Genomic DNA, 13,500 nt, shown 5'->3' on the forward strand with positions numbered 1-13,500 from the left:
ACAGACCTACTGTTCAAACTGACGTCAACCCTGCATATGACAGACCTACTGTTCAAACTGATGTCAACCCTGCATATGACAGACCTACTATTCAAACTGATGGCAACCCTGCATATGACAGACTTACTGTTCATACTGACATCAACCCTGCATATGACAGACCTACTGTTCAGACTGACATCAACCCTGCATATGACAGACCTACTGTTCAAACTGATGTCAACCCTGCATATGACAGACCTACTGTTCAAACTGACGTCAACCCTGCATATGACAGACCTACTGTTCAAACTGATGTCAACCCTGCATATGACAGACCTACTATTCAAACTGATGGCAACCCTGCATATGACAGACTTACTGTTCATACTGACATCAACCCTGCATATGACAGACCTACTGTTCAGACTGATGTCAACCCTGCATATGACAGACCTACTATTCAAACTGATGTCAACCCTGCATATGACAGACCTACTGTTCAAACTGATGTCAATCCAGCATATGACAGACCTACTGTTCAAATTGATGTCAACCCAGCATATGACAGACCTATTGTTCAAACTGACGTCAACCCTGCATATGACAGACCTACTATTCAAACTGATGGCAACCCTGCATATGACAGACCTACTGTTCAGACTGATGTCAACCCTGCATATGACAGACCTACTGTTCAAACTGACGTCAACCCTGCATATGACAGACCTACTGTTCAGACTGACATCAACCCTGCATATGACAGACCTACTGTTCAAACTGACGTCAACCCTGCATATGACAGACCTAGTGTGAAGTGACATAAAGATCACAATTAATTAACTCATTATAATTTTAATGGCATGTTAATCTACAAACAGATGATACAATAATTATTCATTATTGACAATAATAATAATAATAATAATAATAATAATAATAATGGTGAAATATAATTATAGCGTTGCTAATATACAGCAGTTGGAGTGGTCTAATAATTCAAGCAAGAGAGTTGCTTCCTAATAATAATAATCTGTCCATTTGTTCAATAAGTGTTCTCACTACAGTGCTACGTTGGAGCAGGAACGAAGTCACGTGACCACCATCAATGTACCTGACATTACAACCTATGGAAAAATAAAATTATTAAAATTATTATTCCAGTACTGTCCATATACATGTACATGTGCCATGAAATTTTGTATGTGACAAGAATTTTTCGCAAATCCTGCAATTCTACAATTTTGTGAAATAAATTTTCGCAAACAGCTTGCAGCCTACACCACATGGCAATGGAAATTCAGAATTAATTTTTGTGGTGAAAAAATTTCCCAAAGGAAAAAGAAACCACAAAATCCGCAAAAACATTTCACAGCAAACATAAACAGGTATACAGTACATTCTAAGCATTATAATTATTCTGTTACATTAAGGATAGGCACAAGAAAATAAGTACATGTGCATGATACATAAATCTCATTATTTATGTTTTGTTTTACATTTTTACTGTATACTTGTATTCACATTAAAATAAACATGCGTGTAAGCCGGAAGCAAATAAATGCCTGGTAGTGGATAGCAATAAAATTGAGCTATAAATATGCAAATCTAGCATAGAAATAACACATAAGCCTTGTAGATGTACTGCCTTAGGTTCTTGAACTAGTATGCATGAGGGCAATTGTTGGAATCCCACTATTAGCCCAAGTTTCATAAAAATTTTTCAAGGTTCAAATACCGTATAGCGTCAAATTTTCGTGAGTGAATTTTTTGGTGATTTCATACATTTTTGCTTTCAAGTAAATTTTCGTTAAAAAATTTTCGTGATTAAAATAAAATTTCGTGATGATTAAAACCACTCCTATCCATGTGGCCGCGCGCGCGCTAGTAGCTAGCCTTCCAGCTGGACTTGGAGAAGAAGCAACATGAGTGGTAGCATTATTCGATATTAATTCCCTTCGTGTATCCGTGGCTATCACGTATACCAAGAAAGGTGGGCTCCCTTTATAAGAGAGACTCTTAGCTGTGCAGCCTGTGCCTGAGAAACAAATAAAAGGCGTGATGGGACACGCCCACATTTATATCAAAATTAAATTTCGTGAAAAATATTTTCGTGATTGTCCATTCAGTCACGAAAATCACGAAAATTTTCAACCACGAAAATTTGACGCTATACGGTACCATTTTAAGAAATAGACATCCAGGCTTTTATTTAAGGAAAATATGGTATATGTACCGTATGTAGTGCTAACCTGGCCAGACTTCTCTCATGTCCTCCACAGTGTGGTGTGGCATGTAGAGGTCATCATTAGCTGGTAGGAAAGTCAATAGTTCCGGGGCAATCGGCTTTGGGTAGTTATGGAAATGAGTTGAAAAATCCATCACATGTTTCAACAGCTGCAGCGCCTCCGGCCTTGGTTCTTTCTTTCTCTCTTGAGCGCTTTTATTTTGAAATGGGTATTTCAAAATGCTACCAAGTTTATTCTTTTTGTCATCCTTGGTGCTTTCTCTCTCTTCTTTTTTACTCTCTTTGCTTCGGTATTGTTCAGTGATTGTTCTTAAATCAGGCTGAGAGTAGTGAGACAGTATCAAGTTAAATATGTTGAGTCTTCTCTCGTCGTTTCCAAGCAGACAAGACAAGATCTCTTTTTCTAACGGCTCCCAGCAAACTGATGATTTAAAGGTACCCTAAAAGGAAAGAATGATTTTTAAAAAGGAATAATAATAATAATAATAATAATAATAATAATAACAATAATCATCCTATTTTCATTTTTCATCCTGTCCTAACTTTTTCCTAATTCTAACTTTCCTTCATTAAATAAAAATAAAAATAAAAAAAATAATAATAATCTCTTTCAGGTGGGAGGGTTTAATAAGCTTTATTAAGCTACATAAATACTATATACTACAGTATATGTTCTGTATAATAATATTTACTTGCCAATTTTTAAATCAGACACACACACAAGTACACTGTATACATGTGAGTATTTATAAAGTTTTTTCACTTATACATGTACATGTACAGTGTACATGTAATGGTTACCTCAGTGAAGACACACGAAGCAGTGACAAGTGATAGACATGGAACAGCTACCACTGGTTTAGACCAAAGACTAGCACTCAGGGAACAATTCTATGATAGAAGAGAAACACAATACAACTAAGCATTAACAACAATTATCAAGCATAATGTACTGTACATGATACACTGTACAATAGGAAACAATTACTGCTAAGTGAGCTACATGTACAAGTACATGTAAAAGCATGCTTCATGAGTCTTATCCCAGCAATTGAGGATAAAATACCCTGTACTATAAACAGGGTCTTTGACCAGAGTTTTTAACAACTTAAAAATTCACCAACAAAGGCTGAACACTTGCTAAATCCTGTAGGAAATCCTTAAGAACTGTTCTTTTTTACTACAGCATGGATATACTGTACATGTACATGTACAGTATTATAAAAGCATACATGTAATGTACATGTATGTGTAAATGTAGCACTAATTGCATGAATTAACAATAAGGGAATCTCACGTGGCCTCCCATAGAAATGCCAGTGAGTCCAACTGGTCCAATCCCCTGAGACTCCAACCAACTGTTAAGTATAATGCTTTCGTGAATGAGCGCCAGACCCATTGAAAACAAATCAGTTACATAATGTAACTGGGACCTCCTACAGGGGGACAAGAATTATTAATGAATTCCCATGTACATGTACATGTACATTATAAAATCTTTAACTTTAAGTGTCAAAAACATAGATTACATGTACATGTACATATAAAGTACTTACGTTTGAACTCTTGGCTTTCTATGACCATCTGATAATAAGGAATAAATAAATTAATTTTTTAAAATGATATTGTTAAGAAAATTAAATTATTAAAGTCTATTAAGCTATTAAGCACAAGTACATGTACTGTTGTACTGTAGAGCTTTAAAAGGATACAAAAAGGGTTTTCCAAAATGAGAGATCCTATCCCTCCTGATTTCAAGAGAGGGAAAGCATAGAGATACCGTCTCCTCCAATAATACTAATAACAATAAATTAATAATTACATGTCATTAATAATAAATATTAATAAAACATTAACAAGGTCACATGATTCTCACATGATCTCCAGTACCAGCCATGTGTATGTAAACTGGTTTGGAATCACTACTCCTCCACTTCTTAGGAATTAACAATTCAAATCTACATAAAAGAAATAATACATGTACATGTAGCATAAGGACAACAGAAAATGTAATAAAAATTTGGGGTGATTTTGGAGCCATTTTTTGAAAAAACCATGGGCTATAGCCTTGGGTAATTTTCAGAATTTTGGAGTTTTCTTAAAATGGCCATAACTTGAAAAATTGAAGTCGGAATCAGTTCAAACTTTCTACAAAGCATAAGGACATCAATATGTATCAGAAAATGTAATAAAAAGTTGGGGTGATTTCGGAGCTGTTTTTTGAAAAAAACCATGGGCCATAGCCTTGGGTATTTTTCAGAATTTAGGCGTTTTCTTAAAATGGCCATAACTTGAAAAATTGAAGTCGGAATCAGCTCAAACTTTGTACACAGCATGAGGACATCAATATGTATCAGAAAATGTAATAAAAATTGGGGGTGATTTCAGAACCATTTTTTGGAAAAAAACCATGGGCTATAGCCTTGGGTATTTTTCAGAATTTTAGCGTTTTAGTAAATGGCCGTAACTTGAAAAATTGAAGTCGAAATCAGCTCAAACTTTCTACACAGCATAAGGACATCAATATGTATCAGAAAATGTAATAAAAATTGGGGGTGATTTCGGAGCCATTTTTTGGAAAAAACCATGGGCTATAGCCTTGGGTAATTTCAGAATTTTGGCGTTTTCTTAAAATGGCCATAACTTGAAAAATTAAAGTTGGAATCACCTCAAACTTTCTACACAGCATAAGGACATCAATATGTATCAGAAAATGTAATAAAAATTTGGGGTGATTTTGGAGCAATTTAAAAAAAAAAACCATGGGCTATATATAGCCTTGGGTATTTTTCAGAATTTAGGCGTTTTCTTAAAATGGCCGTAACTTGAAAAATTGAAGTTGGAATCAGCTCAAACTTTCTACACAGCATAAGGACATCAATATGTATCAAAAAATGTAATAAAAATTTGGGGTGATTTTGGAGCCATTTTTTCAAAAAACCATGGGCTATAGCCTTGGGTATTTTTTGGGATTTTGGCCTTTTCTTAAAATGGTTGTAACTTGGAAAATTGAAGTCGGAATCAGCTCAAACTTGCTACACAGTATAAGGACATCAATATGTATCGAAAAATGTAATAAAAATTTGGGGTGATTTCGGAGCCATTTTTTGGAAAAAATCATGGGCTATAGCCTTGGGTATTTTTCAGAATTTTGGCGTTTTCTTAAAATGGCCGTAATTTGAAAAATTGAAGTCGGAATCACCTCAAACTTTCTACACAGCATAAGGATATCAATATGTATCAGAAAATGTAATAAAAATTTGGGGTGATTTCGGAGCCATTTTTTGGAAAAAGCCATGGGCTATAGCCTCGGGTATTTTTTGGAATTTTGGCATTTTCTTAAAATGGCCGTAACTTGGAAAATTGAAGTCGGAATCAGCTCAAACTTCTACACAGCATGATGACATCAATATGTATCAAAAAATGTAACAAAAATTTGGGGTGATTTTGGTGCCATTTTTTCAAAAAACCATGGGCTATAGCCTTGGGTATTTTTGGGATTTTGGCCTTTTCTTAAAATGGTTGTTAAAATGGTTGTAACTTTAGAAATTGAAGTCGGAATCAGTTAAGGACATCAATATGTATCAGAAAATGTAATAAAAATTTGAGGTGATTTTGGAGCCAATTTTTCAAAAAAACCATGGGCTATAGCCTTGGGTATTCAATAGATGTACAATGTATGCTTCCTTTTCTTTTCCTCACCTAGCCATTTCAGCTTCTTCTGGGAGGACTCCGGGCAACAAGGTTGCAAGAGGAGAAAGGAAAGTACCTTCATACATAGTACCTTCAGAATTATCGGCCATCTGTACATTTTAATAAAAATATTATCATATTATTGTGGAAATATTTTTATTATTGGGTCCAGTAGCTAGACCTGTAAATTTACTTTTTTGGTTTTTATAGGGTGGCTGTGATCCTTTATATCCTCGTGCAATTTTGTCCTACTAAGATTCGTTATAACACCAGCTAGGCTACAGAAACGAAAACACAAAAGTAGGAAAAATAGACAGAAAAACACAGTTCGCAATACTGAATATATTAATACAGTATGCTGGCCTTCCTTAAAAACTTTATTTACCTTTCCATTGTATCTATCGGCCCCCATCCCCTAGAAAAGAACTTTATGTTAGAAAATAGACTCCTATAAATCCTGTCACCGGCCGCCATTTTAAAGCACACCCTTTAACCCACGCCCCCAAATTCAATTAGTCTAACAACCGTAAACTTTCCGTATACTTTTCTAATTTTTAAAACCAATAACCAGCCCCACCCTCCTTTTCTGCAAACTGAGAATGAGCTCTGATGCTGGAAAGCAAGAAAAAGGAAACATTATTACAAGCGAGGGAGCTGTGATTGGCGTTAAGAACAAAGTAAGGGACGGCCTCGCTGCTTTTGAAGGAAAAGAAGCAACGCAATGGGTAAGTAAGAGCTAAAAAAGAACTTCCTTCATTGCAATACACTTCATTTCTCCTATTTGGAATAGATGCAGATGGAGGAAAGCAAGATAATAGTATACACTACTAGTTTCAGCGGAGTGAGGAGAGCACATGAAGACTGCAAGTACATTCTTGGCATATTTCACAACCACAGAGTTAAAGTTGAAGAGAGAGATGTTTATGCCAGCGAGAGCTATCATCGTGAATTAGAGGAAAGGCTTAAAGGGGCTGACTTTACTCTGCCTCAAGTATTCATTAATGGACAACATATAGGAGTAAATACACATAATAATGTGCAATAATACACAACACAGTTTTAGTACATAAAAATTAAAATATGCACAATTATTTTTCTAAAGCATAAGATTTAAGATACATGGTATAATAGTTTTTGTGAATCCTATAGGATAAGGAGATGGTCGATGAACTAAATGAAATAGGAGAGCTAAAGAAAATGCTTCAAGAGTTCCCAGTTAGCTTTTAATAATCTTTTTGAATTTAATACTCTGCCCTTGTCTTTTTTTAGAAAATTAATACTTCCATAACATGTCAAATGTGCGGTGGTTATGACTTTATTCCCTGCATTAAATGTGGAGGGAGTAAGAACAGTGTCTTTAATAATTTCACTTCAGAGTTCCGTGCACTTAAATGCACAGCATGTGATGAGAATGGCCTACAGCCTTGCCCTCATTGCAAGAGCTAATGACATCATCAATTTATACTCTGTTTTGTATCAATGAATTTCACACACTCAATTTAATGCATGCAGAAATTAGTGTAGATTTATAGTAAAACATTAGAACATGAACACATCATCCTTTACCATTCCGTTTACCAAGATCCATCCTTTGGATTTTGGCACATGATCTACAAAAGAATGACTAACTGGTCTAAATTGATAATTTTTATTATTTTTTCAAATTTTATTCTTACAAAAATGACAAGTGCATGTAATCTATTATTTGTTTGTAGTTTGAATGTACAAGTCAATGATGTCATATATAGAATCATACTGCTCCTGTAAAACAAAAAACAACAAATTATAAATCCATGCTTGATTCATCACATACCGGTGTAGTGACAGCTCCTGGTTTACTTCTTCTGACAGTTTTAGTTACTTGAAATACATCCACTACACCTTCTTTTATACACTGCTCTAGAGCAATACTCACTGAACAATAGACTCCTGAACGACTCACTGTATCACTACACACACACACATCAAAATTTTACTAAAATTCATGATTATTATTTCTCTTTACCTACAATGTACCACTACTGGTCCTCTCTTTTGTCTGTTTCTCACTTCATTAATTACTTGTAGAATGGTACCAGCTTTTCTAACAACTCCATCTTGAGGCCAATCTGTCACTTGTAATTTTAATACACTTCTGCTCTCTTTATCAAAGGATAATTTAAGATTTCTTTCTGTATAACCATTTGCACTTCTTTCATTATTGACTTCCACAGAAAATTCACCATGTGTCTTTGAGCCAGTCCAATATTGATAGCAGCAATCCTACAAGCTTATAATAGGATTATACTAGTTCAGTAATGTAATACTTCATCTCCACACAGCATGACAATAGTAGACACTTTATAATCTACTATCATTTTCCAAAAGTCTCTCATAGTGTTTTCCATAGGACTTTGAGCTATAATGAATTCTTTTTTCCCTTGATAGCCCTAATATGAGTGAACAGTAATAATAATAATAATACAACATGTTATAGTATGTAGCATTCAAAAAACTTCAAAACTTCACAAAAGTTCGGAAATTTTTTGAGCAGCTTCAAAAATTTGTAAAAATCCAAATTTTTATAGAATGATTTCAAAATTGTTAAACATTACAAGTACAAGCTTAGAAAAATTAGAAAAGTGAAAAATTTTCTACTTCTTAGTTTTCAAAATTTACCCAAACCACCACCATGTACTATATTACAGGAACTTTTCACCACCTTTAAAAATTTGTAAAAAAATGATTTCACTAAGTACATGTACATGTGTACTTGCATTAACAAATTCTTGTTGAGATTTTTCTGAAAAAACCAAAATGATAGTTTTTTGATAATCCCATTATAAGTGATAATAATAACTACACTACATTGTGACTAACATTAAGGTATGATGCATTTATGTAATCATCATTGGTATCTTTAAGAGCTACAATATACTTGTCAGCTAAGGTAAACAACAGATTACAATTATTTCATTAATCATGATGCTCTCACGAGGTAGGTAATTATTTGACCTGTTCTTGTTACTATGAGCATTAGCAGATTTACACTCTACGTCATTAGGATCAGGAGTCAATTCACACAATAAATGATATTGTGCTTCAATTCCTGTACAATTAATGCTTGGATCATTCTTTTTTAGTTTCTGTATTTCCATGATGTAGTTCTCAATTAATATCTCAGTCTTTCCACAAATGATTTCCTCAAACACAGCATCATGAAGAAACACATACTGATCCTGTACAATTATTGTGACAATGTAATGTTTTAATAATTAATTGTCCTTACTAGTGACTGAACCATCTTCATTCTCTGTTGTCTAAGTCTATTAACAATACCAGCAAAGTCTATCACTCCCTCTTTTTTGGCTTGTTCTAGAGCCAAGTCTATAGCAATAAATATACCAGTACGGCCTATACCAGCACTACAGTGGACCAGAATGGGGCCTTGTGAAGGAAACCAGGTTTTCATGACTCTTTTATATAGAGTCATCAATGAGGTAGCATAGTCAGGTACTCCTTGATCAGGCCATGTGGTTAAATGATATTGAGTCAGTGTATGACTATCATTTGATCCATCTTGTATCTGTATTGTGTACATTATATCATGTTAACTTTTTCACTTACTGTTATACAAAGTTGACGAATAACAAAGTCAGGGTAAGTGTCTGTATTTTTTAACAATACAGTGAATGGTCCAAACTTCTCTTGCTCAGTTACAGAGTTTGGCCAGTACTGTCTGCACTTGCTTTTTCCTCCTTCCTTCAGTTTGGTTAGCATCACAATATACACTGGCCTTTCCTGCCAGATGAGATACCAGAAATCAACTGATGTGTTCTTCATAGGACCTTATACATGTAGGTTAAAATAACAACAGTGTAGAACTGCTTGTATACAAGGATACCTTGTGTTGTAATGTATTTCTTACTACTACTGTATCCCTGCAATAGCAATTAAGATAATTTCTTATAATAAAACTTACATCAACATAATTAGCATTAATAAATTCCCTTTGACACATATCCAAGTTAGGATTAGTATCCAGTAATATCCTGTTATCATCATCTGATGAATAAAGAAAACATTATTCTGTAATAATACATGTACTGTACATGTACATACAAACTGTCACATTCTTTAATCTGTTCAAAGGTTTGTTTTCTTCACTGTATCCAACAGTACATGGCTTTTCCTCACCACTGTAGAGATTCTACATGCACATAATCATCTTTACATGCAACCTTCAATAGGTACTTTGAATTGTCTTTCAAATCCATTGCTATTATGGCAACTATCTAAATGTATAGCCAAATCCTCCAGTGGTATAGGTAGAGTAGGAAGAATCTGTGGATCAAAGTCACTGTAGACACCAAGATAAGACAGAACAGTCTCTACATCTGTCTCTTCGGCTTGTAAGATTGATCCTCCTTGAGTTTATCATCATAATTATTAAAAAAACCAAAAAATAAGGGTATCATTCACCTTGACTTCCTGATGTTACTTCCTTAATGTAGTGTGTTCTGGTCCTTGTTAATCTTGTCCTTTCGATACAATAAAATTATTGGACAATAATTAAAGCTATACATACAGTTTTTAACATACTTTACATAAATAGCTGTGATAGTGATCACTAGAAGTATCATCAATATTGAAAACCCAGTAATTGCTGACGCAGCTGCAAATGTAGCAGAAGTATCTGCATAAATATTCAATTAATTTAGTAGGGAAAATTAATTGATAAAGCTTACATTTAGACTTTACACTATCTACATTTTTGAATAGGAAACAGATGTTATGACAAAATTACAGCAATAATTATACCTAAAGTTGGTGTTGCTGAACCTGATGCAGACACAGGTTGATGTACATATAGCAGTGAACTAGAAGAGACTTGTGTAACTAGAAATATACATGTTGCAGTAAAATTAATATTGTGGTATCAAACTTGGTATGCTTTGTAAGAGCAGGGCAAGACTATATTAATTCATATTGCACCTTCTTGCTGGCATAGTATAGTTTCAGGGTCTTATTAGTAATAACTATACTTGGTAAGGTTTGTACTGTGATTGTACTGCTAGGAGGTCCCACTAATTTTTGATATGCTCTGATTGTGATGCTATAAGTTGTTCCTCTTTGTAGCCCATTCACTGTAAATGCAGTGTTACTACTTCCTTCTACTTGTACTCTCTGCACAGTATCAGTATCATTAGTAACATAGACTACATATCCATCAGCATCTGATGAATCAAGTGGAGTCCAATGGAGACTGACTGTCATATCAGTTTTACTGACAATAATAACAGAAGAAGGGGCAGATTTTGGAACTGAGAATGATGTAAGTAATTATTATGAACTTTAGCACATACAATACCTGCCACTGTGTGATATCTGTTTCTTTTGATATTATCGTCATTATATCCATAATGTAAGTAAAATCTAAACACATGATCCCCATTGTTGTTTAATTGACTCAGTATTCCACTAGTAATACTCTCTCCATTCCAAGTAACAGTTAGAGTATAATCATATGATCCATTACTCTGGTGTAGTAATACTCCATTACCAATGCTACAATTGTATCCAGACTGTCCACTGCAGAGACCAGTAGTTATTTCAGTACTATCACTACCAGACTCATAGTACCAAGTAGCATTGTTCAATAATACATTATCTTTATGACCAACTTTGATTGCATGTAGTGTGTATGTTTGTGGAAGAAGTTTAATATCCAAAGGAAGATCAACTGTGATACCTGTTATCTCAACCCATCCTAAAGTGAATCAGCAAATTGTCAATTACGAGCACATTCAGTGAAAATATACTTCCTCCCCAAGGTCAAAAAGGGGAGGAGTCTGGCTACGCGAGACTAAAATATTAACTTACTGTATATTTTAAAGCTGATGATGTATGCATCAGGATCTGAACAATTAGTGGGTAGACAACACCTATACCATCCTTCACCAGATGTCAGAATGTTGTTTGTGGATTGTATACTAATAGTAATATTAGCACCTGACCCAACAGCACACTCTAAATTTGAATTACTACCAGGACAAGGAACAGCTCCATTAGGACCAATCAATTCTCCACCATCTGCCCCATAACCAGGTAATCCACACTCTAACAAATTTGATCTGATCTCAATATCTTGAAAATAAGTATTATTAGAAATATTACATAATGAACCCTGCATCAGGTATATACCACCTACAGAAACAGAGTGGTAGATTCATCCATAGATATTTATGAATTTCATCAGTATTATACCTTCTGTGGTCAGCAAGACTTACCTGAGGTTGGTGGGCATGTACTAGCACCAATATCTATGTTCAAGCTCAAGAAGGCAACAGACAGCAGCAGCAGTGACACTGCAAGCATGTTAAGATGTTATAGGAATAATTATAGTTTTTTCAATGCTAATAATACAGCATATGTTACCATAGAAATGCAATTAATTAATTAATTAGCTTAATAATGTTTAATTTGTTAATAATTGATGGGCGTGTCTGTATCACGTGAAAATTTGAGCCGCGCCCCTTAACGAAGTTGACTTGAAGTTCTAAAGCTGTGACTATAGACCCTGATTTGAACTAGCTTCAGAAGTAAAGAACAAATAGAGAAGGATATCTTATTATATCTTATTTCTTTTCAGGAAGGAGGAGCGGGAGCGAAGAACTATTATAGACGCCATTTAAAACATGGCTGATATTGAAAATGGAGGAGGAGAGAAACCTGAGAAGGAGTCCATCATTATTAATTCATTCACCAAGTCATTTAAGAAGATACTCGAGAGAGACTTTGATGAAGAATTTACCAAGGAGTTAGTATATAATAAACATGTATTAGAATTACTTTTCATTATGGGTATTAGGTAGTCATGTACATATACATTGTATGGGCTAAAGTCCCTGTACTATAGTACAGGAACTTTGGCTGAATTTTGCCAAAAATGAAAAGGAAAGAATTCTTCATTTTTATTACACTTTTTAATACGTATGCATGTACTTATGTTGTGTAGAAAGTTTGATGTTATTCCAATGAAAATTGGATTTTTATTACTTTTTAAATTGCTCAAAAATTTGGCCAAAGTCCCTGTACTATAGTACAGGGTCATCGGCAAATTTCATCAAAATTGGCTAGGAGAGAATTCTTCATTTTTATTAGATTTTCAGATACATATACATGTACTTATCTTATGTAGAAAGTTTGAGCTTATTCTGATCAAAATTAGATTTTTTATGAATTTTAAAAGTATTATTCCGAAATCTGAATACACGTATAAAAAGGTTTAATTCTCAGCAAATGAAGCTCATGCTTTTTAGCTCATTTAGCATCCTTTGTGGGAAATCCTTATATAGTAATCACAAGTATGTGTATGCCTACCTGTATTATTGTTGCTGCATTTTTACTGCATTTTTACATGTATCTAGTGAATGTACTTGTGTATTTATACATGTACTTGCATATTACAATGCACTATGTGCAATTATCCATTGACCTGTGTATTTTATGCATTTCCTTCTCCCTCTCTAGTTCTGTTGATAAATTGAAAAAGACAAAAAAGAAAAAGAAGAAGGATGCTAATAAGAAAGAAGTAAGTG

At 34.3% G+C, this 13,500-nt stretch overlaps 3 protein-coding genes and 1 long non-coding RNA gene across 4 annotated transcripts; 2 read left to right on the forward strand and 2 right to left on the reverse strand.

Annotated features, from left to right (window-relative positions):
* Positions 1 to 787: 787 nt before the first annotated feature.
* On the reverse strand, positions 788 to 6,418 carry LOC105314581 (protein ABHD18-like). Its single transcript, XM_020003041.1, has 10 exons — positions 6,306 to 6,418; positions 6,114 to 6,198; positions 5,930 to 6,030; positions 4,104 to 4,185; positions 3,940 to 4,024; positions 3,784 to 3,811; positions 3,525 to 3,663; positions 3,029 to 3,118; positions 2,232 to 2,667; positions 788 to 1,106 (listed from the first exon to the last, which is right to left on the reverse strand). Exons 1-10 carry the CDS (start codon positions 6,392 to 6,394, stop codon positions 979 to 981), a joined length of 1,263 nt encoding a protein of 420 aa, XP_019858600.1. The 5' UTR covers positions 6,395 to 6,418; the 3' UTR covers positions 788 to 978.
* A 57-nt stretch (positions 6,419 to 6,475) lies between these two features.
* On the forward strand, positions 6,476 to 7,601 carry LOC100641732 (glutaredoxin domain-containing cysteine-rich protein CG31559-like). Its single transcript, XM_003390115.2, has 4 exons — positions 6,476 to 6,645; positions 6,711 to 6,938; positions 7,070 to 7,135; positions 7,190 to 7,601. The coding sequence occupies exons 1-4, from the start codon at positions 6,520 to 6,522 to the stop codon at positions 7,364 to 7,366; spliced, it is 597 nt and encodes a 198-aa protein (XP_003390163.1). The 5' UTR covers positions 6,476 to 6,519; the 3' UTR covers positions 7,367 to 7,601.
* LOC100641858 (receptor-type tyrosine-protein phosphatase alpha-like) lies at positions 7,591 to 12,310 on the reverse strand. Its single transcript, XM_020003040.1, has 20 exons — positions 12,190 to 12,310; positions 11,783 to 12,106; positions 11,271 to 11,669; positions 10,945 to 11,223; positions 10,721 to 10,798; positions 10,648 to 10,665; positions 10,502 to 10,595; positions 10,382 to 10,440; positions 10,154 to 10,326; positions 10,022 to 10,109; positions 9,882 to 9,964; positions 9,804 to 9,840; positions 9,527 to 9,747; positions 9,189 to 9,485; positions 8,895 to 9,138; positions 8,780 to 8,844; positions 8,227 to 8,349; positions 7,926 to 8,182; positions 7,734 to 7,869; positions 7,591 to 7,681 (listed from the first exon to the last, which is right to left on the reverse strand). The coding sequence occupies exons 1-20, from the start codon at positions 12,275 to 12,277 to the stop codon at positions 7,622 to 7,624; spliced, it is 3,123 nt and encodes a 1,040-aa protein (XP_019858599.1). The 5' UTR covers positions 12,278 to 12,310; the 3' UTR covers positions 7,591 to 7,621.
* A 90-nt stretch (positions 12,311 to 12,400) lies between these two features.
* On the forward strand, positions 12,401 to 13,455 carry LOC109586821 (uncharacterized). Its single transcript, XR_002187235.1, has 3 exons — positions 12,401 to 12,501; positions 12,552 to 12,719; positions 13,433 to 13,455. It is a non-coding gene; the product is annotated as an uncharacterized LOC109586821 (long non-coding RNA).
* Positions 13,456 to 13,500: the final 45 nt, after the last annotated feature.

The sequence above is a fragment of the Amphimedon queenslandica genome, unplaced genomic scaffold (assembly GCF_000090795.2).
Source record: "Amphimedon queenslandica unplaced genomic scaffold, v1.1 AMPQUscaffold_12771, whole genome shotgun sequence".
Classification (NCBI taxonomy): Eukaryota; Metazoa; Porifera; class Demospongiae; order Haplosclerida; family Niphatidae; genus Amphimedon; species Amphimedon queenslandica.

Bases quoted from the DNA above. Each gene is read 5' to 3' on its own strand.
- LOC105314581 (XM_020003041.1), bottom strand. From the start codon at position 6,394: ATGGCGGCCGGTGACAGGATTTATAGGAGTCTATTTTCTAACATAAAG. The intron at 3,664-3,783 runs GTAAGTACTTTA...GTCCCCCTGTAG, and splicing joins AGAAAGCCAAGAGTTCAAAC to GAGGTCCCAGTTACATTATG. The intron at 2,668-3,028 runs GTAACCATTACA...CTTTCCTTTTAG, and splicing joins CTTCGTGTGTCTTCACTGAG to GGTACCTTTAAATCATCAGT.
- LOC100641732 (XM_003390115.2), top strand. From the start codon at position 6,520: ATGAGCTCTGATGCTGGAAAGCAAGAAAAAGGAAACATTATTACAAGC. The intron at 6,646-6,710 runs GTAAGTAAGAGC...TATTTGGAATAG, and splicing joins GAAAAGAAGCAACGCAATGG to ATGCAGATGGAGGAAAGCAA. The intron at 7,136-7,189 runs GTTAGCTTTTAA...GTCTTTTTTTAG, and splicing joins AAATGCTTCAAGAGTTCCCA to AAAATTAATACTTCCATAAC.
- LOC100641858 (XM_020003040.1), bottom strand. From the start codon at position 12,277: ATGCTTGCAGTGTCACTGCTGCTGCTGTCTGTTGCCTTCTTGAGCTTG. The intron at 9,748-9,803 runs GTATCCTTGTAT...TACATGTATAAG, and splicing joins GAAATACATTACAACACAAG to GTCCTATGAAGAACACATCA. The intron at 8,350-8,779 runs GTTAGTCACAAT...CACTCATATTAG, and splicing joins TAAATGCATCATACCTTAAT to GGCTATCAAGGGAAAAAAGA.